The sequence below is a fragment of the Artemia sp. Qi Xiang Cuo genome, chromosome 8 (assembly GCF_049724085.1).
Source record: "Artemia sp. Qi Xiang Cuo chromosome 8, ASM4972408v1, whole genome shotgun sequence".
Taxonomy (NCBI): Eukaryota; Metazoa; Arthropoda; class Branchiopoda; order Anostraca; family Artemiidae; genus Artemia; species Artemia sp. Qi Xiang Cuo.
In genome coordinates this window covers 50,648,117-50,671,071 of record NC_142801.1, presented here as the reverse complement: position 1 = coordinate 50,671,071, position 22,955 = coordinate 50,648,117, and the positions used below count along the sequence as shown (strand labels likewise).

Here is a 22,955-nt window from a genome sequence, read left to right as displayed (position 1 = left end):
TTTGCTAAAAGCTTGCGCTTTAGACTATCTTGCGAATATAGTATACTAGCATAAGTGACACGCAGTTTATTTTCAACATGCTCAATAAAGAGTTTTCTTATTTTCTTCAAAAAGGACCTAATCAGTAGATGCATGTAAGTCAGCTCTGGTGTTTGCATGATCTCTGAATCACCGAGTCGTTCACTTTATGGGAACAGACTTATTGCTCGCGGGGGGTTTTATACATATCAAATGATTTTCAATGTCAGTAATTTTTCCAATAATGAAGATTCTTAAAGCAGTGATTAAATAGCGTATATTACATAGGCGATTATAAATATGCTTCGGGTTGTAATATTAATATTGCTTTTTTCTTTTTTTTTCTGTGGTCCTAATTTTTAATCTAGACATTTTGACATATTTCCTATTAACTTAGTTTGTCGAAGGATAAAACCATGTAGCATAAGACTATTTTTCGCCTTTAAAACATTTTAACGTCGGAAGCCCTATTGTAACCCACCCCTTTTTCCTATTCAAAAGAGTTTTCAACGCCAGGAACTTTCCAACGAAAGGAGACTTTTACAGGAACAGGCCTGTCATGGATTTCCTGGAGTATTGATTGCATGGAGAGCAGTGTCCATGGCAACGGAAAATTGATTTACCTTCGCCGAGGGAAAAGAGATGTACTTAGATAGAGACCTCTGGGACGTAAGAAATAATATTTTAGAAAATAAGTTTGATGCTTTTCCATGCGCAACTAATGGACATTCATATGCAGAGACCAGAACGTAAATTTTCTATTATGGGATGGAGAGGTGGAGGCTCCAGAACTACGAGAAACTATTGGGCTATCACTTTAAAGACGTTTCCCCCATTTAAATAAGGAGAAGCTATCGTATGACGCGTTTTTGACGGCGTCAATTGGCCCTTTTGACTTTCGTCAAGTAATGGCATTAGGAAGAAAGCAATCAATCCGAAACCGTAATTCCCTGTTTATTTTCAACCCAAAATACACATCAACATGCAGCCAGTGACCCTTGGTCTAAACAACTAAATCGTCTGTTTATATTTTTGACTCAACAAAAAATAATCCAAAAGCCGAAAGAATTCCCAAACTAATAAGTTGAGAAAGTAAAACAATGCTTTTCCAAATATAGCCTAGATAAGTGAACATGTAGATAGGTAGCAACTGTATTTCTCTTCTGACCATATATTTACATCTATTTGTCTAAGCATGTTCCAAGCTACAAATTACTTCATTCTGAGCCAACTAACTAGGTAAGAATGGTGAAAGCTAACTCACAAAATACAACATTCAGGCACATACACGGAATTTGCTTCTGGGCGGGGGGGGGGGGCACTTTTGGCTGGCACACAAATTCAGTTGTATTTCAAATAAAATTCATTAAAAATATAAGAAACAACAGAAACTCATGAAATTTCCAGATTAGGTATGGGGAGACAGCAGGCCAGAGCCTCCTCTCACTGCTGCACAGGTGCTTATCAACATTACGTCCAAATTCAGACAGACCCATAATCTGGAGCACTAGAAACTAGCTTTGGGTTACTTATACTCAGATTAAACGCATTTTACACAAGTCTTCTCAAGGAGAAATACTTTCCAATATGATTTACTCAGTAAATTTCAGAGAAAAACAACACTTACAATGATATCACCAAACTTGATAAATGTATTCCTTAATTCAGCAAGTGAAATATCCCTTTCCAAATTACCAACAAACAGTGTTCGAGTAGCTTTTGGATGATACTCATCTAGTTCTGCTTCAAGAGGCCTAAAACAAAAATATTCAAATATGAGAATCGCATCTTTTTTCAAACGTGTTTTTTTTTTTCTTATTATATCCAAAATTCTGCGATATGGCAAAAAGAAACTGGCAGATAACCAAAGATGAAATTTTCATGAAGATGACAAGTACCAATTTTAAGGAAGTTTTGGTTTTGTGAGGCTAGACTACAACCTCTCCCAAAAATCCTTCGACTCGGCAATCCTATTAAATAGCATAAAAAAAGAAACGAAACAGCCATAGCACCGAAAGTACGCAACCATTTTAAGAATCGTGTAACGTCGAAGTTGTGTAGAACACGGAATTCTCTATTCGGAATCCTGGTATAAAAATTTCATATATTATCTAGATTTCAAGAAAACAATTCTGGAACAGTGGATCTCAAGATCTCAGATTCCGACTTATTTTTGCTAGGTGTAATGTTTTGATTCTGAGTTTTCAAAATTTTGCATGCACCTAAAACTGGCCTCAGGACTATACTGAAATAAGTCCGGTGATGATCCGGCAGAAAAAGGGAGGTAAGCTTGCACATCTAACATAACGCATCTTGTCATCACCACATCTTCCAGAAAGGATGGCCATATCCTATGAAACTCGGCCAAAAGTAAGGGTGTGTCCTAGTTGTGTCTTTTCGGGATCCGTAATCAATCTGACCTCTGTAGGCGGAGGGGGGGGCAATATTCGGGTGATCACGTAGTCGAACAGAAATAATTGTCTGATTCCATACAAAGCCAGTGCGAAGTAATAGGTAGTGTCCTACTTATGCCTTTTTATAAAACAATAAGATCATTTATATGTGCAGAATTAGAGGGTTCTAAGCTCATGTCGTTAGGGTATATACCAGGTTCTTTTGGATCGCAAATAAACATGGAGGGGCGTAAGAGCAGGTGTCCTAGTTGTTTTTTTAAAAGATAGTGCCCCATCAAACCTTTTATAGGAGTGAAATAGGGTCCTTAAATTCTTTCAATCACGATACCCAATAGAAAATAATGTCTGATTTTGGGGAAATGGGATCTGGGACCCAAACTACCTCTTCATGAAACGGCAGGTTCTAGGTTCTAACCATCAACCACCATGAGAGGTGTCCACCATGAGACATTGCTAAATTAATTCCCACAGTTGTCTAAATCTACAGCGAACGACAGACGTGAAATGCAACATACATGATTTTACCTAGGATATATAGTCGGAAGCGTTGCTCTGCAACTATGATCCAGGGTCACAGTTGGTGTAACTTCACGGCGTCATGGCACAGAAGGTTTAGTTTTAAGTTAATTTTTGTAAGTCATTATTATGATCTATGCAGATTAAACTTTCGACAATTCTCCAAAGCTTCAATGAACCTTTTAAAAGGAGCATAATGAATATTTGGCATATTGAGATAAAAAGAAACTGCGGTTTTTATTTAGAGAAAAAAGAAAAACTTTCAACACATAGGCAATGAAATCTAAACCCCCTTCCTCTTGAAGAATTTCTTGGCCACGTAAATATTTGCGCAATAATCCCGAAAAAAGTGTAATTAAAACTTTTCCGTCCCAAAATGATATGCAAAAAACAAATGTCTATACAAAAAGCGGAATACCATATACCGGTATCAGCGTTGTCATCTGGATATGTTTCGCGTCATTTTTTTTTCAACATCCAGTTTTGGTCACGCTTTAAGTCAACGAGAAATAAGAAGGCATTAAATTCAAACTATGGGGAGCATGAAAGTTTCATTTTAAGATCACAAAAATGGATGGGAATTTTTAGGCTATTTCGGGAAAGTGTTCAGACAAAAACAGTGACCAGGTTGCGTGGAGGATTGGGCAAAGGCGATTAAATTAGTGTCTATTTAGCCCATATCTACGCCAAATCTGACCCAGCCAACAGGAGTTATAAGTGTCTGTTTATGGTATCAGGCAACCTATTGCTTGTGCGTAGATATGGCAATAAGTACACCTCACCCATGTGTGAGCCCAAGTCGAACAAGATTCCAGTGTGCGTCCTGAGTTCCTCAAACCCCCTACTGTGTTCAGGTGATGCTAACAATAAAGTCTATCTGCAATAATAACAATATGAAAAGTAAGAGTAAACAAAAATGTCAGATTTCCAAAACATGATAGACTCACTTTTTCCCCATCATTTTATATTTAGACTTCCTTCGTGATCATTCATTAGTAACAAGGACAAAGTTCAAACTCACCTAAATTCGTTATCCTCCACGTCATATGGCCCATCATGCTTAGAAACTTCAATTTTGGAACCAAAAAATAATTTATCTTTAGATACTTCCAAAGCTTTTTCAAGGTCTTCCAATTTCTTAAAGGTCACTATTGCAAATCGTTCTGGTCCTTGGCCTGACACTTTTACACATATTACTTTCCCGTGTTTCTTATATTCGTGAAATAGCCCATCTTTCAAGCTGGTATCTAAAAATGGAAAAACATTAACAACTATAGTTAGCTACAATGGGGAAAGAAACTGACGACACACAATACTTTTCTTGAAATTTTCAAGTAGAAAGGAATAGATTACTGACGTGGTATATATATATAGGCCTATGATTGAGACTATTCTTCTTTATGAAAAAAAAAGAAGAGAAACTCAATCTAGATTGAGAAGCAAAACAGTACACGTTCATTTCTCTTCCTAGTTATAAAGAACACCAAATTACGAACAACTTGCATACTTAGGAAAGACCCAAGGAAACACAGGAGTATCGTGGGGCCTGAAGTTATTACCTTAACAAAATTGTAAAAAGCAGTAGTAGCGAAGGTTAGATAGAAGTGGTGTTATATTTAAAGTCTAAAGAACGCACATGCGTAAACAATAGGTAGCTTTTTTTCGCCGAAAAACGAGCGTTTTCGGGACAAATATTTTATATTTGGACAGTGCGGATGCTCAAAGATTGGAACCTACTAGTTTCGTTCACCATTTAGAATTTCAAAAAAAAAATAATTAAGTAGTTTTTATCTGCAACAAGTAGCCTAATTTCACCTATTATTAAAATGAATAAAAATTAATATGAATGAATAAATAAAACGTTCATTTCTCTTCCCTAGTTACTAAGACCATATTACGAACAACTTGCATACTTAGAAAAGACCCAAGGAAACACAGGAGTATCGGGATGCCTGAAGTTATTACGGTACTGGTGCATTATGCGGGCACCGCGAAGAAGTCAAGTTTGGTTAATGCTAATGAAATAAAAAAAAATAGGATGAACATATAATAGTTAGGAATAGGAGTGGGGGGGGGGGATAAAGCATAACATATATTAAATACGTAACCTAACCTAACCTAGGTACCTTCCCCCCCCCCTAAACCCCAAAAAACAATCGTTTAAATATTGTAACTCATTGAGAAACCACGGCTTTGCAATCATTTATCTATAGCGGTCTCTTGCAAATAGCCCGTTTAACGGGTTTCTTGACTGGTTTCCTCGATAGTCTATAGCGATGGGCCCGCATAATGCAGAAGTACCATTATCACCTTAACAAAATTGTAAGAACCAGTAGTAGTGAAGGTTAGATAGAAGTAGTGTTATATTTAAAGTATAAAGAACGCATATGCGTAAACAATAGGTAGCCTTTCTTCGCTGAAAAACGAGCGTTTTCGGGACAAATATTTTATACTTGGACAGTGCGGATGCTCAAAGATTGGAATCTGCTAGTTTCATTCACCATTAAGAATTTTACAAAGAAATAATTAAGTAGTTTTTATCTGCAACAAGTGGCCTAATTCAACTCATTATTAAAATGAATAAAAATAATATGAATGAATAAATGAAACGTAGAACAAACAGATATTAACTTTAATAATCACATTAAATTAAAAAAAAATAAACAAGAAAACAGATACTACTCTACATAATAGATAAAACTGAACGAACGGAAAGTCCTAAACACGGTAGTCTGCCTGAGACTCTAAGCAGGCGAGCCTATTAGGCTTAGGTCACTTGTTCGCCTGAGTTCAAGCAAATGCAGTAACCCCCCCCCCTTTTTTTTGCATACAAATCCAGTCTACATTGTCCGCCATGAGTTAACCCAGAAATCTTGGTCATCCCTAAAGTTCTATGACTATCTACCTTAGTTCTGCTTCAAGATGTATGGATGGATAATAGAGTATCTATCAACAAGGGAAAATGACATAATTTTTATACATTCCTGAAAAAGGCTAATGCCAGTTGTACCTCTCACTCAGACTACGAGAAAAACTTGGGTTTTTCTCCAATTATCCATGGATTGATGGCAACTTTATTTTAATTAAAAAATCAACGGACTCGGTCTTTTATAAGCAGGTAGAACTCAACACGAACAGAAATTACCAAAATTAAGAGTGGGGCTACCTCTCAAATTAAAACTTGTAAACTCTCAGTTCCCTGTAAGCCAAGCTAAAAATTAGCTTTAACTATAATTTTTAGGTGAAAAGCTAACATAAATCGGGCCTCTTTTCAGAAAATATGACTATTTTTAACTTGAAAAACCATTATATCTATCTGGCCCTTTAGTGGGAAAATTTGTTTAACTACTTACAATAAAAAGTGACGAAATATCTTGAAAAACGGTATTATACCCCAAAACAGTGCAGTTCTGATTAATGCATCCTAATTTTAAAGTTTATGTCTACAGACTCCAAACACTTCAAACAAATATGGAACGAGTAACGTTTATCTGAAGTAATAAAAGCATGATTTGGCATTCTGTCAGGAATTTTTTTTTCCAAGTCTGTTTTACTTCGTCAGATAATACCACAGAAAAATATCACATTTGGCGTTTTCTCCATTATTCGACTGTATCTATGTTCTATCTTATGTAAACAAACATTATATTTTTTAGATGGGTCTGTGAGCGCGCAGGTCTGATGCCTTATAAACAAAGCTCTATTTATTTAGGTAGATATCCTAAATTAGATCCAAAATCAGAAGCACAGCTGCTTTTCTGGCAACACTAGAAGAGATATTGCTAGAAAAAGGAAAGGAACAGAAATCGTATATAAACTTTAAAAAAGCTGAATTAAAGTTATTTTGCAGGAAACATCAGTCCATACAATTAAAGAAAGTTAGAACTATAATCTGGGTCCTTTTTAGATAAATAGAAAACATCCTGAAGAGAATCTAAACGCGTGATGTGTTGTTTTTATTTTAAGTGTGTAGTTTTAACTTGGATTCTTAAATTAAATTTGACCTCCATATTAAGTTATAATATAATCTGTAATGTTTATATGTTATGTAAAAACCAAAAGGCATATCTAGACGCAAAAATTGCCAGGTACTAGAATAATGAGGCTTCATTTTAGGATCTAAAACATAAAATGTTCTAACTGGTCCTTCAGACAAAAAGATCCATGCATGAAGGAGATACAATACAAAATGAGGCCAGTGAAAAAAAGTCTACAAGAGGAACATTTCTCACTTCTAAACTCTTTCTTGAAAAGAGTAACATACGCCTTTTGGTTTTGGGCATACAGATGTCAAGATTGGTGCAAGAGCCCCCATGGCTACTCGGCTCAGATATTTTATTAGACGAGAGAGAATGGGAGAAGGGGGAATCCAAATAGACATCATAAATCAGAAAAACCTGGTCCTGAACAAATATTATTTGCATTTTCGGCCCCCTGAAAAAATCCTCCAATGGAAATCTTTAAATAAAAATGACTTGGTCTATAACTTCCTATTTTCTTTCACCTTTTCCGTCAAACTGACATTTATGCGCGTTTAGGAATTAATACGGGGTGTTATATCTATACAGAGACACAGCAGGGGAAGGAGGTATTTCCCCCTAATATTAATCCGAACGACCCCTTTTCAGAAGCAACCTGTGGCCTAAAGATGCACCGTTTCATATGGTGACCCCCCTCATCAGAAAAAAATCCTTACATACCCGCCTCGGGAAAGAAGCCTCACATACCCTTCCTCCGAGGGACGGATCAGCGTATACCTATGTTGACATTCCTTTATTCTGCAACAAAAATAAGTACCACAAAACAAGCGAATGTGATAAATACAAAAACAAGTGAATGTGTAAAAGAATTGGAAGGTATCAGAGAAACTGCAAAGATCTTAAGATATCAGAAGGGTTGATCCCCAAGAACCGACCATACCCTTCCCCTGCCCTCCGTACATGGCTGAAGAGGACTTAGAAGCATCTGGCCCTGTTCAACGCCGTTCTTCCCAACATTAACTCCATTGACAATGATTATGATCCCAACGCCAGACCTCCATTTTAGTAACCCTGACTTCGACCCCTTCAACGATAAAATTATGACTGACCTTGACTTCAAGATACTGAAATAAAACTCATCATCACTGCCTTTACCAAAATCGACACATAAATCCAAGGAATAAGCTTTCAGATGAGATTCAGAAAATCGCCATTAAACTGACACGGATTAAGCCTACTAGTTAAACACCCGTTAATAAATAACACCAATAAGTATGCTCAATAGTTTTACATGGTGATGCTCACTGTTTATTCGTAGTAATTAGACAAATGATAAAAAATACATGACATTACACAACTGTATTTTGGAAGAAAGGTGGTCTTCATGAAAGACGTCAAGAAGTATGGTGCTTCCAAAATACATCAATTAAGACGAGATATATAGATTTTTATGTATTTTAACTCGTTGATTCTAACCCGTTTGTAAAGGTTAGGTTATACGTCTACTTTTTGGGAGACTCGCCCCTACCCTCCTTCTAAATTTTCAAGTGTAATTATATGTGTAATATAGCCATAAAACCCTGAAATAAAAAAATTTTATTAAAGGGTAGTTAAAACTATATAACTTTCTATAGCATTCATCACGAGACATTGTACTATATAAATTACAGCGCCTGTCTGTGAATGCAACAGCAAATCACCAAATACACCAAGAAAGTGACTCATATAGAGCGGATCTAGAACCCCCCCCCCCCCCGACCAAAACTTAAATTTCTCTTTTATTTCCCGCAATTCTATGAATTTTTCATGCGGCTCACCGGCTTTATTGGTTCTTAAATCTCCCTCACCAGAAATAAATTCTTGCGCAAATACCTGCCAGAAGACATAAGCACGGTACAAAAAAAATACACATTTTTCTTTTTTTAAAGGAAGAAAGGCATTCAAGTATTTGTAACCAATGAAACACAGAAAGAAGAAATAAAAGTTGGAGTTCCATTCGAGAGAGTAGGATGGAGATCAAGGTCTTCTCCGTGTGAAGAAACATCAATCAATTTTTTGGGGGACAACAATAAGGTAGCTTTTATGTTTGGGTGGATTGTCGATCCAGTTCCAAAAATTAAAAACAAAGTTATTATTCAATACAAGAAGGCAACGACATTTAAACTTAAAACGAGCAAAATGAGGTATTGCTTCCCGCTCAAATCCCCAATGCAAAATTCAACAGTTACGTGCGCTTTACTCAAAACAGAACCTTTTCGATACTTTCGATGAAAACATGAAAGTACTTCCATTTTTTAAATCGTTAAAGCATTTGCAAGTGTCAATTGGACGTTTGTTGCATTTTATTGTTTTCAGTAGCCCACAAAAAGCCATGAAAACGTTAGAATTGGGAGGGGGTAGAGAAGCGGTTACCTCCTGCTCAGGGTAATTCAAGAATACATCAAAGTAGGAATCTCACTCAAGGGGAGAGAGAGCAGGGATCGGCGAAAAAAACCGATCCTTTACATTAAAAATAACGACAAAAACAAAAAAGAGTGTAGCCTCATACGAGGAAAAAAATCAACAAATTGATTATAAATCAAACAAGAACACTTAACTATGGTGATCAGCTGTTTTCTTTTTATGTTTTACATAAAGTTTTGAAACTGCGATTTCTGGATCTGCTGTGCTGTATTTATTACAATCGATCTTGAGTTAAGTGCTGACAATGATAGGCATAATGGTTTAGCGAAACGGAAAAAGATGGAGCGGATTTTTATTTTATCAGCTTTAATGAATATCTTCTAGAAAAGCATAATATGCAGAAATGTGAAGCGCAGAAATGTTATAAAGACTGGTGAGTTGAAAAGGAAAGAAACGAAATTTTTCGGAAAAAAATAGAAGCATAGTAGAGAGATATCCGGCGCGAAATATGAGCACAATCAGAGAATTGCGATTGTGGCGGGTACCGATAGGGAGGCCTAGGTATTAGATACAGTCGAACGCTTCCTCACTTCTGCGCTTCCCCATTTCCTGCATATTATGCTTTTTCTAGAAGATTTTCACTAAAGCTGATAAAATAAAAATCCGCTCCATATTTTTCCGTTTCGCTGAATAATCTTTATGAACAGTACCTTAGGACAAAAAAAGGTGAAGATTTTGAAGAATTCAGGAGAGCCCGTAACAAGGTAAACTCTCTTAGAAGAAGAGCAAAAAGGGATTATTTTGAAAAGAAATTTACCGAGACCAAAGGTAACTCAAAAGAAACCTGGAAAATCATCGGAGAGGTGAAATTAAAGAAGTTCAGTGGTATACCTACCTAAATAGAAGCAGATGCGAATACATTTTACAAGTGGCGGAACTTGATCCTCATCGAGTGGTGCAAGATTTTGCAGATTAGTTCTCAAAAACTGGTCAGGCTATGCAACATGAAAACAAGCAGAACCCCAAATCCTTCTGCGAGTACGAATTGCAAGACGATAGAGGCGAAAGACTAGCATTTGAATTTGAGAGATGTACCAGCGATGAATTACTTAAAACTGTTGGAAACATTACCTCAAATTAAGTGAGAGTAGATGGAAGTAACCTCCGAGCTTTCAAATCTGATTTGGTTTATCTTCTGCTCTGTATTGTTTTTATAATAAATTTGTCGCTAGAAACTAGAATCTTTCCTGAAGGCCTCAAAACAGCCACGGTTTTTCCCCTTCACAAAGGTGGTTCGAGATCTGATATTGGGAACTGGAGGCCAATCTCCATCCTTCCCCTTTTCTCAAAAGTACTTGAAAAAGTTGTTCATCGACGACTCTACCAGCATTTTACACATCATGGTATCCTTAGTGATACTCAGTTTGGCTTCCGCAAAAGTCACTCAACTACACATACGGTGTTACACCTATGTGATTTTGTGAATCAGTGTCTTGATAGTGGACAAATACCTCTCACTGTTCTTATAGATTTTAAAAAGGCATTTGATACGGTTGATTTTAGTATTTTATTAAATAGATTAAAGCTTTTAGGGGTTAAAGGAGCTTTTTTGAATTGGTTTTATTCTTTTTTAAAGGGGGGGGTCAATAAAAGTTGTAATTGATAGTGTAACCTCTAGTCCAAATCTTGTGAATTGTGGTGTTACGCAGGGTTCTGTGCTGGGTCCGCTTTTATATTTAGTCTACGTAGATACTATGAGATTTCACCTTCGTGATTCGTGTCTTACTTCTTTCGCAGATGACACTGCTATTTCTTTTCGTGGTGTTTCTATGGATGAGTTAATTAATAATGTAAATATGGTATTAAATTATTTGTCTGTTTATGTCTTTAAATATGTTGGTGGTTAATACAAAAAAAACAAGTTTTATGGTTTTTAGTCGAATTGGTAAGTCCATAGATCTCAGAGGGCGAATATTATTTTCGGGTAATTCCCTAGAACAGGTTTAAGGAATGAGGTATCTAGGTTTTTAACTAGACTGCAATATGTCTTGGAAACGTCACAGTGATCTTGTGGTATCAAAGTTACAAGAGGCCTTGGAATTACACGTCGACCGAAGCACTTCTTACCGATCGGGTGATGTTGCTTCTTTATCATGCGATTATTAGCCCATATATATCGTACGGCTATGTGTTATGGGCTAGCAATTTTTTGGGTAATTTTAGGCGTGTACATGTATTACTGAATAAGATAGTCCGTTTGATAGGGGGGTACGTTAAAGAAACTAATAATACAGTAGCTTGTTTTAGGAAATTAAAGGTGATGGATGTGGGACAAGTTCGTGACTACCAGGCTGCAGTTTTTCATGAAGTGTGTCCATCGGTGTTTTTGGATTTTTTTCGATAAAATAGTGACTTGCATAATTATTATACAAATAATGCGAATAATCCGGTAGCAGAGTATAGGAGTGGAAGTCGAACTGAATTTCAAATGAAACATCTGGGACAGGGGGTGTGAAATTCCCTCCCGGATAGTGTTAAGGTGGCTTAACACAAGAATTTGTTCGAAAAGAAAGTAAAGAATGTTTTGTTAGGGGGGTGAGGAGCCATGAATCAGAGATTGAAAATTTATGTTATTATTTGTTTTCTTTTGTCCTTGTCTTCTTCTTTTTTTCTTCTTCTGTTTTCTGTGAATGTTCGTAAGTATGTGTAAAAATGAAGTTTAAAATTTACTTTTAAATCTAAAAGTTATTTTTTAAGTATGTTGAATTAATTTGTGGTTCCCGCCCAATGCCAGTGTATTTATGTCTTCCCATGGGCGGTTACCTATGGATCGTGTTTAACCAGGTCGTTTTTGTAATAAGTTAAACTAATCTAAAAATCTAATCTAGTCAACTATCTTAGTAACGGAGGTACAGGGGGATATAGACTGTGATGAGTAATCGGCATAGCAACTGAAAAGAACAACTTCTGATTCTTCTAAATTGAATTCGAGATCAAGACTGCGATATTCATTAAAGGGGATGGGGATTTGAGATTTTCTTGGGGATATTTGATGCCTTAAAAGGTACATTTTAAGGTCCAAACTTTTGTTTGGCCTTTACGTCTACCTTAAGGGGTATTCCTCTGTACATTTATATAGGCCTACTTTATTGTATCTGAATTTTATGTAATACTGGGGATACATGTTTAACTTGTACATAATAAAGCTAAGTTAATACGTCCATTTGAATCGTAAGCAAGATCCATTTTAGGGAGGAGGATGAGGAGAACAACCTCCAAAAGGAGCAGCAAGTTACGTGGAAAACAGAAAATTATAGGAAAGACGTAAAAATCTCAATTTTTTGGGGAGGCAAAAACCCAAAGGCCTTTTCCCTCTGGGCACATCCTGGACCATGAGATATTTTATCCTTCTTTAACAGTCTTTTTAGTAGAAAACACAAAGAACCGGAAAAGCAAAAAAAAACAGCAATTTTTAAGCTATGTTTTGTTGTGTTTCATTATAACAGAAGGATTTAATCAAAAATGTAAAATAACGTTTCAAATGAAATTAGAAGGAGAGTTATAATGTTAAAAATATGGATAGACTCAAAGGTACTTCAAAGTTTGGCATGATCTTCGTTTTTCTTCAAAAAAAAATCTAAAAATGCTGCCAAACTTTCGACGTCAAGTGATGCCAAGAACTACCAGTATCCAATCAATTATAAAAGCAGTCCATAAATTAATTAGGGGTTAACTTACCTGAAGATCGCAAAGGAAGGTTTCTAATGCACATTGCCAAGCATGGAGGATCAGAAGACCCAGAACTAGGTGGTCCCAGGCCTACGGAACTTTTTAACTTCGCTCTTGCAACCCTAAAAGATACACGAGCAATTAAAAAAGAAGAATGATATAATTACTTTTAAAAAGAGAAGGTTAAACGGTACAAAAAACGCCAAAATTAATAAGTTTGAAACGAAAAAAGACAAGTTCCCAGCCAAAATTGGACATTTTACTTATTCCACTTCCCTAGCATGACGACTTAAGTACAGCTACGTGCAAAGAGGAGCGAAATAGAGGAAGGGATTATAACAGAAAACAAGAACCATGATTAAGGATCCCTAATTAAAGACTTAATTCCCTAAATAATGGTCTTATTGAAGACTTAATTAAAGAATTCCTGAAAAAAGTAAACTGATCACCATACCTAGGAAAGGGAGCAAAAGGTGAAAAGACCCTGCAGTAGAAAATAAATGAGGTTCGAAGCGGAAATCGATGGTTAGTGGAATTTGGCAATGATTCAGGGAAGTATTTTTTTTAAATCATAATTTGTTAGGAAAGTATTACTCTCATACCTTCCCAGTGACTGCGTTTGCACAGGGGCACATCACTTTTAATCCAAAGGAAAGAAGGAAAATCAACAGCCCCTCCCCCAAAAAAGCGAATTTGAATACTGAATTTTGCATTTTTTCCAGAGAGGAAGTACGTGGTGTTTCCTTTTTTAGTTAGCCTGAACTAGGATTTCATGTCAATATTAATGTCCACAAATGTCAAAAGAGCAGTAGTCAGACAGTTCGTGGTAACGAACTGTAAGTAAGGAGCGACCCGGCTCAATAGCAAACGAAACTCTAAAAAACGGAATTTTGAAACCAATAGATACACCACAAGAATCAAATTTTAATGCTGATTTCAAATATATAAGTTTCATGAAGTTTGGTCTTACCGATCAAAAGTTATACGCCTGAGAAAATTTGCCTGATTTTCGAAAAAGGGGGAAATACCCCCTAAATATAGAACCTTAATGAAAATCACACCATCCTATTCAGCGTATAAGAGAACCCTACTGTAGAGGTTTCAAGCTCCTATCTGCAAAAATGTGGAATTTTGTATTTTTTGCCAGAAGAAAGATCACGGATGCATGTTTATTTGTTAGTTTTTTTTTTGTTTTTTTCCAGGGGTGATCGCATCGACCCAGTGGTCCTAGAATATCGTGGGAGGGTTCGTTTGAACGGAAATATAAAGTTCTAGTGCCCTTTTTAAGCGACCAAAAAAATTGAGGGCAACTAGGCCCCCTCCCACGCTCATTTTTTCCCAAAGTCATCCGATCAAAATTTTGAGATAGCCATTTTGTTCAACATGGTCCAAAACATAATAAACATGTCTTTTAGGATGACTTAATCCCCCAAAGTCCCTGGGGGAGGACTGAAAGTTATGAACTTTAGCCAATGTTTACATATAGTATTGGTTATTGGGAAGCATACAGACGTTTTCAGGGGGATTTTATCTGGTAGGGGGGGGGGGGTAATGTTGGAGGATCTTTCCAAGGAGGAAGTTTTTTATGGGGGAAGGGACATTGTTATGAAGGGGGCGCCGGATTTCCCAGCATTATTTAAAAAACGATCAGAAATTAAATTTAAAAAAAAAACAAGCTTTTCAACTGAAAGTTTACGTATATTTATTACTAATGAAAACGTTCGTAAATAAAATTTAACAACTTTCGAGAAGACCATTATCCAAATACAAGTAAAATTAATATGCAAATTTTGTTTTAATTATTCATGTACGGTGAGCCAAAATCAAAACCTGCATTAATTCAAAAACGTTCAAAAATTAAATTAAAAAAAAAAATTTTTTTTCAACTGAAAGTAAGTTTCAACATTAAAACTTAAAACGAACAGAAATCATTCTGTATATGAAAGGGACTGTCCCCTCCTCAACGCCTCGCTCTTTACGCTTAAGTTAGACTCTTTCTCACAACGCTATTTTTTAAAACAATAAAAACTTTAGCTTAAAGAGCTAGGCGTTGAGGAGGGGACAGCCCCTTTCGTATACGGAATAATTTCTGTTCGTTTTATGTTTTAAAGTTGCTCCTTACTTTCAGTTAAATGTTGTTGTTTTTTTTTAATCTTAACAGGAGAACTAAGTAGAACTAAGGTATGTAAAAATGGCACTCCGAAGAGCAAACGTAAAGACAATGATTGCAGAAAATAGCATATTTAGCTTGCTGAATAATTCCTGATTCATTTGATTCTGTTGACGTCAAAATGACCAAACGTTTTAATCTCAACTTAGTGTTTAGTTTAAGTCTATATTATCCATTGAATTTTATTATCTGAAACAGCTGCTGTTCCATCAAAAGGTCATAGACATTTTCAAAATACGCTGTTGAAAGAACAAGAGACTGTTTTGAAATCGGTAAAAATTAGGCAACAACATAAAAGCTTTTTGATCCCGTTCATTGGAAATACTAAAACATTACCATTGTTTCAAAAACAATGAGATTAATTATCAGAAATAAGCTTACAGATCAAAACTTGGCTAAGGAAATATAGCTTAAAAATACGCCTTTGGTATTTCTTACACTGTCTCAAACTTACATCTTTAGTGGTCGTCAGTAGGTCCTCACTTTTTTCTTTTAAAATGACTGATTTGCAAGCTTTGGCAGAAGAGATAAGGATCAAGAATTCGAGAAGAAAAATCTTCCATAATTCACATGCTTCTCCTGTTCTTACAAAATTTATCCACTCTTCCATAATTTCATTCATTTAAAAATTGTATCCTTGCTATCCCACTAAAAAGAACTTTAAATGTGTTTACCCCCCCCCCCCCCCACAACTTGCAAGGCATTGCATGAAAGTTAAGAAAATCAAACCAGGTCTTCAAGCAAGAATATTTTCCCGAGATTAATCTGGGAACCCCTCCCATTAAAAAAAATTTGATTGGAAATGCATTTTCCAGGCGTCCCTATAAATGCCTCCCCTCTTAAAGTCAGAATCGTGTCTTTATGAATGGGACAGTTTCAGATCTTAGCATCAAGCATGAGCGTCTCATTTCTATTTTGTTTAATTTCCTTTTTCTTAGACCTATGATAATCTCAGATGCATAATCCCCATAGACATATTATAGCGCAATTTGTTCAGTCTTCTCGACATTTTTATATTTTTCATATACGTCGCCAGTTTTTTTCCAGTTCTTTTTGCACTGCATCGACTTAGTTCTCCAACCCGAACTAACTACCTGCGCACGTCCCTGTCACTAGGAATATTTGATAATTTACCTGGGGGACTTTGACCCAGCAGAAGATACAGAAGAAGACCTGGAATTTCGAACTTGAGGAGAGCCTCTTCCAGAGGACCTTGAACGTGACCTTCCTGGGGATGGAGATCCTGATGGAGATCGACTTCCGTCACTATTCAACCTGTAAGAAAACCTAAGAAAAGCCTGGTATAAAAGTGTAACCGAGCACATATATATGCTATAGCATATATTATTAGATATAATAACTAACGACAATCTGATTTCGTTAATTCATAGCTAAATAACCAATTTTAACCAGAAACTTTCGGAACGAATTATTTAGTGAATCACCTGAAGCAAGAAACTTTACAAACAGTGGCACCAATTGCAATGTTGAGGGAGGATATCCTCCCGTTTTTTTTATCCCCTCTTAGATTTCAAAATGCCGTTTTTGGTATTTTCATTTGGTTTTCTTTATTGGCTAACAAAAGAAATATTTATGAAGTTTTTTTTCCGCTAAAGAATTAAAAACTTCGACTTGCTATTTACATCTTGGACAAAATTGTATAACAAATTTTAGAAATATAGTTTTATTACAGAACTTTGGTTGGATGGGTAGGAGGAACGTTATTCAAACAAATGGATTGAAAATCTGCATAGTTTTTGGCCTTCAATAGAGCTGAAGCCATTCTGTCTCCCATCATGTTACAACCTAGAATAGTGACAAAAATTATCTACTATTTCATTATAAGAATCTTAACGATTCAGTTCAATTTCAGTAATTTCTTTAGTTTTAACTAATTTTTGGTTTAAATAAATAAGGTTTAAACTTATTTGTCAGAGTTCTAATTTGTAGTTTAAAAGACTAAAATAAAACGTCAAAAATCAATGCAAACAGATTTGCTTCCCGTTGAGGTTCCCTCGGTTTTGACACTTTGAGGCATCTTCACGGTCTGAAGTTTTAAGCAGATCTGCATAAAAAATGGTACTTGTATGAAATAACCCCTACCGCTCAAGTTGTTCATTCCTTTACGCATCGCAGAACCGATTTTTGTTAGTTACTTTCAGCTTAGCACGAGACAAGACAAAGAGAAGTGACAGAATAAATAGAAAATATATAATTTGGGCTATATATTTGCACATTAGGGGGGGGGGGGGGTAAAGTATTTGGACAGTGTAAAGTTAGGAAACAATTCTCACTGCATAATATCCCGAATAATTTGTACTTAAACGCATTAGGCATGCATACCCGCTATACTTTACCCCCATCCCCCTAATGTGCAAATATATAGCCCAAATTTGTTTCTAAATTATTATATTTTTATCATATTTAGGTATATTTCATTAATATTGATCTTCAAAAAACATATTAGAAGAATATTAGGTGGGGGAGGGGTATTTCATACAAGTATAAAAAATAATAATTCGCGCTAAGAATTTTTTTACAAATATAGACTATCGTTGATAAGCTCCCTTTGGTCTCCCTAAAGTTCAAATTTATAATGATCCCCTTTCCAATATTATCTCAAAGTTTCGGCTAGGTCACTTAAGGTGCTAGTTTATACCCTTAGCTGTACCCGAGATATTGCAGATACATCGTTTTAACAACCTGGATGCACATGTCTTTTGATTTAGTAATTCCTGAGATATTGCAGGTGAGCCCTTTCGACAACCTTGATGCACTTAGTGTCTTTTGACTTCGTTCAATATCCTCCTGCACGTTCCTTGAAAGTTTTAATTTAATAACCTTTTAAGTTTCACTTGAATAACCGTGGCCTTTTTGGACAACTAGGATCGAACGTGTCTCCTCCTCAATTATAAACCTATATATAAACAATGGGCAACTTGAATAATTTAGAGTCCTCGCCCCAGGATCTTTGGGGCTCATGTCAGCCCTAGAGGCATAGTTAGACTTTTTGACTAGTGTGAGCAAAATAGCTATCACAAAATTTTGATTCGACACAATTGGGGGTTGAGAGGGATAGGGTAGCTAAAAAGGACGTAGAACGAGAACTGGCTGTCCTCCAATCCCCTTTGACTCTAAAAACACTAGCACTTCCAATTTCCCATCGAGAGAGCCCCTCAGAAGTTTCCAAAACCATTTTGTCCATACGAAGTGGCCTGAGAAAAAAAAAACAATAATACATCGAATACATGTCGCTCTCTATTTAGGCACTGTTGTGCTGCCCATGATACTGGGGATATTTTAAACACCCCATCTATGATAACATAATACAAAGAGATGCAGCTTACATTCCTTCTGAATTTAAAACAAGATCAATTAGCCATCTTAACAAAAATCAGGTCAGTAGACATGCTGTAGTAATATCTACAGAATGGACTCTCGCTGAATTTAATTTTTTAATGTTCTTTCATTTGTCTGGCTAGTTTTTATTTTTACTTCTCTAATTTTGTTTAGTTTATTTTAGAAGGTTAATTTTGTTTTCTCTCTTTTATATATAGCCTCTTCCTTCTTTTTTTCGAGCACTGAAGACGGCTTGGTGGGGGTATTTGCCAAAACATCTGCTTTGTCTTATTTCTTCCACTGGCTAAAAAATCACCCTGTTTGGTTTTCATAATTTTTTTCTTCTATGTCTTCTGAGGTCTTCATCCTTCTGGTCTTCTGAAAGCTTCTTGCTTTGGCTCGACAAGAGCTATTCTTTGACATGATGAATTTTGTATCCTTCCTTCGATAGAATCTATGTTATTCAGGGAAATCCAGCGTGCACAAGCAAGATATTTTCCTGGGATGGGGGACAAAGAGCAACAACTGCTAGAAATCCTCGTTAATCCCCCCCCCCAAAAAAAGGTGTAAAGTTTTGACAGAATTTATATGATTTTGCTTTTAATGGATTGGCATCTGTTTCTAATGAGAAACCCAAAAAACTTAGATGATCTCACAAACTCTGAACTCACATAAACTTAACAAGAATTTTTACTGTAATTTTATTTTTGGGCTTAAAACTTTGATCTTAAGCAATTCAAAATTTATCAAAATTCTTGTTTAGCTTCTGAACGTCATAAATACAGCAAGTCATAGAGAAAATGGAAAAAAGCAAGACAGGAAAGCACACAAGAAACAAAGAAATTGAGCGATACTTGACCGAAGTCCAAAGTAGGTTGAATATCCGAAATAAATTTAAGTATCCAATTGCACCCAATGACAATATATCCTTTTGGCAAAAATGGATCACATCACTTGTAAACACCAAGAAAGCAAACTTCACCAGATTGATCCACACTTACTTCACCGAGAGCTTTCACTGGTGCACGATGCATATGGTACTACACATTTAACATAACAAAATCGAGCACAAACCTCGTTGTAAAAGGAGGAGGTCCTCCAGGCTCCCAATAATCCAAACGCAAGGCTTTGTCATCCAAGTTGTGATCAGAATATCGAGCTTTCGAGGCTGATTTGATATCCATAAAGGCCACAGTGGCCGCAAAAATATCCCCTTCTTTCTGCAGTTTGACATTCTGCACTCGGCCAAACCTTCAAAGTCAAAAATAGATAGTATTAATTCAAGACTCGTAGCCACAGTCGTATACTAGATAAAATTTACGGTATAACATAGTATTTTTCGCGGGGGGGGGGGGGGGGGGCCAGCTGCTATGGGAATAAATACATAAGCTCAAATAGCAAGACTTTTGCTTATACATTTTAACTGGGATTATCATCCATCATACAACTCTATTGTAAAGGTACGTTTACTGGCATACGGTGCGACACACAACCATATCGACACACAGAAAATTTAGAAGGAATTTTCCAGTCATCTGGGTTGGTTGGGTGGGGGCATGGCCCTTCCCCCTCCAAAAAATTACACAAATAGCGTTCAAAGACTGTATCGTTTCATGATTTGGCTCCTTCTCTTCATCGTCCAGAAAAATCCCTCTCTCCATCCCCTAGGATGGGTCATCCGTGCAGTGTACTTGTATTTATAACTTACATTGGAAACTAATTTCACCTGTGAAAACCCTATACCGTATTGTAGTTTTAAAAGCAAAAATTAATTTCGTGGCAGTATTGTTTTAGAAAATATAACGGAGAAATACAAAATAAATCACAAGAATATCTGCACAGTGGAAGGAAAATTTTCCTCCTTTTGCTAGTTGCGATTCCCCTCCTCCATGTATCTTCATAAGGGGACAGGAAAACTGAAAAAAATGTTTCATTTTTTATTTTTCATTTTCTGCAACAAATTTTAAGCCAGTTTAGACAATTTCGAGAAGACAGAGGAAGACAACTTTTTGTCATTATTTCAGGAAAATTATGGATTGTTCGTTAAAATCCACTGAATTTGGTCTTGTGCGGGTCAATATTTACCAAATCATATTATCGAGTTTCAAATAAAGTGAATATACCATTCAATGCCTTTTTTTTATGCTGATTACGAATATAATAATCATTTCTATCGGAAATGAATTTTAGCCCCCTCCCCCTATATATGCCAATTCAGGGTATATATTTCTACATTAATGGGGGGGGGGGAAATTTTTTTATTTCTGATGTAAATGGGAGGTAAGTTTAAACTTTACCCCCCCCCCCTAATGTAGAAATATATACCCTGAATTGGCAGATATAGGGGGGGGTAAAATTCATTTCCGATAGAAATGATTATTATATTCGTAATCAGCATAAAAAAGGCATCGAATGGTGTATTCACTTTATTCCTAACTCAATAATATCATTTGGTAAATATTGACCCTTGTGAGAACTAGCGATTTAAAAGTGACACCATATTTGATGGGTGAGAGGATAGTAGGTTTGCAAAGTTTAAATAGCCTAGATCAGGCACCCAATGTGAATTTATTTCAGGGGAAGGGAATGCGTCAAACCTCAAACTGACCAATTAAAGGAAAGTTGCGCTAAATCCAGGAAGAATCGCAAAAAGTTAAACATATATCTTATATTTCCTCTTAAGTATTTTGTTTAGCCTGCTACTAAAACTAGAGTTAATAAAATAAATGAAAACAAACTACACTATACTTTGAATAAGTATCTGATGACCTGCCCGTAAAGTAGAGCCATTTGTAACCGGCATGCGCGCTTACTTTATTTAAAACAAATCCAAATACACATAAAAACTCAAAATATATTTAAAAATCAGGTTATAATGTCTCAACAGCATTACAAAATTGTACATCTAACTCGCCCAACAACATTCTCCCAAAGAAAAATACGTTTTATACAGAGTTTAATTATAGAGCCTAAAGCAGGACTTCTAAATTATATCCCAAAGCTAATAATCACGGGAAAAGCTAAGCCAATAATAGCATAGCAACAAAAACAGCCGCCAGAAAAGCCTGAAAGGAAAAAAATCGATTGCACATACGTGTGCGCGAAAAGGTTGTTAGCTTCAACTGTCTCTTTCCTCTTGGATCTGATTTTACTAGCTTTCACAAGAGAAAATAGGTTTCAACAAACGCTTGCTAAAATGTATCCATAATATAATTTACTTATTTCTAAAGAAAAACTTCCATTTCGTGGGCACTGGCAGAAATATACATAAAATCCCCATATGAGATGAAATGCCGGAATGGGAATTTGAGCGCAAATTTTACCGAGATTGGATTACAGAACCTGTGTCTGTCGAAGCTTTAGAAGGGATCACGAGATTTTGTACTGGAGAGGGGACTGATAAATATACCTTCGATCCAAACATGTAGCTTTCATGATTTCGTTGAGGTCCGACCAGTTCCAGAAGTGAATTTCAATTAAATTTTGTTTGAATTCGACAAGCCGTTCAGTGGACGCTGATATCAGTATAACTTAGGAACTATAAATGGGAGAAGGTCCTCAAAAGACACAACTAGGACCCTTACTCTCACTTCCGACCAATTTTGGTTGATGCCAACGGTGTATAAACGAACCCCTTGTCTGAATGTATTTGAATATACCAAAGATACGACCAGGGGCGGATCCAGGACTTTTTTAGGGGGGAGGGGAAGGGGGGCGCAAAATAGGTTGATCCGATAAACTTGCGTTAATTAAGTAAATTACACTACATCAGACTATGTTAGGGGGGACGTCCCCCTCGCCCCCCTCTGGATACGACTAGGACAGTAGCCTATGATTACAGTGAAGTTCGGTTGAGACCTGACAACGCCTGTTGGTAAAAGTGCAAGTGAAAAGATTGAAGAAAACACTCCCATTCCTCACTTTTTGATTAAATCACAGCTGGGATTGTTTCAGTCAACTTCCAGAACCCAGATCGGTATTCAAAATTTCAGAATGTACTGTGAAAATCGAAAATCTCTTGTATCGGGATTCAGGATTGTCAGATTGACCTCTCCAGAAACATTTTCTAAAAATCTTAAAAGGATAAGGAATTTCCGATCTCAGGTCTCTTAAGAGATATTTTTTTTATTCTACACCCGTTTAACATTAAATAATCTCTAAAAGTTTACTTTCAGAGCTAGGACAGTTTTGTTTTGATTCTTGTTTAGTAGGCTAGAGATAAAAAGGATTCCTACTTTTTCTAGAAAATTACTAGAAAATTTAAAACTTCATAGGAAATTTTCTTCTTCATTTCATGATTTCCATACCAGAAAAGTTTCAAATTTCCGTTTCATACAATTACCAACAACAGAAAGTTTATCTAAAAAAACAAAATCGAAAGCAGTA

The 22,955-nt window shown here is 36.1% G+C and overlaps 1 protein-coding gene across 2 annotated transcripts in view; it reads right to left on the bottom strand.

Moving 5' to 3' along the window:
• The window catches only part of LOC148949527 (uncharacterized), a 117,009-nt gene that overhangs the window by 76,505 nt on the left and 17,549 nt on the right, over positions 1-22,955 (bottom strand). For both annotated transcript variants that reach the window (XM_089093543.1, XM_089093544.1), the window contains exons 2-6: positions 19,644-19,820; positions 16,365-16,505; positions 13,070-13,182; positions 3,970-4,195; positions 1,646-1,772 (exon numbers count right to left, since the gene is read on the bottom strand). In XM_089093543.1, the coding sequence (XP_088949669.1) occupies positions 1,646-1,772; positions 3,970-4,195; positions 13,070-13,182; positions 16,365-16,505; positions 19,644-19,820 (784 nt within the window). The remainder of the gene's footprint in view (positions 1-1,645; positions 1,773-3,969; positions 4,196-13,069; positions 13,183-16,364; positions 16,506-19,643; positions 19,821-22,955) is intronic.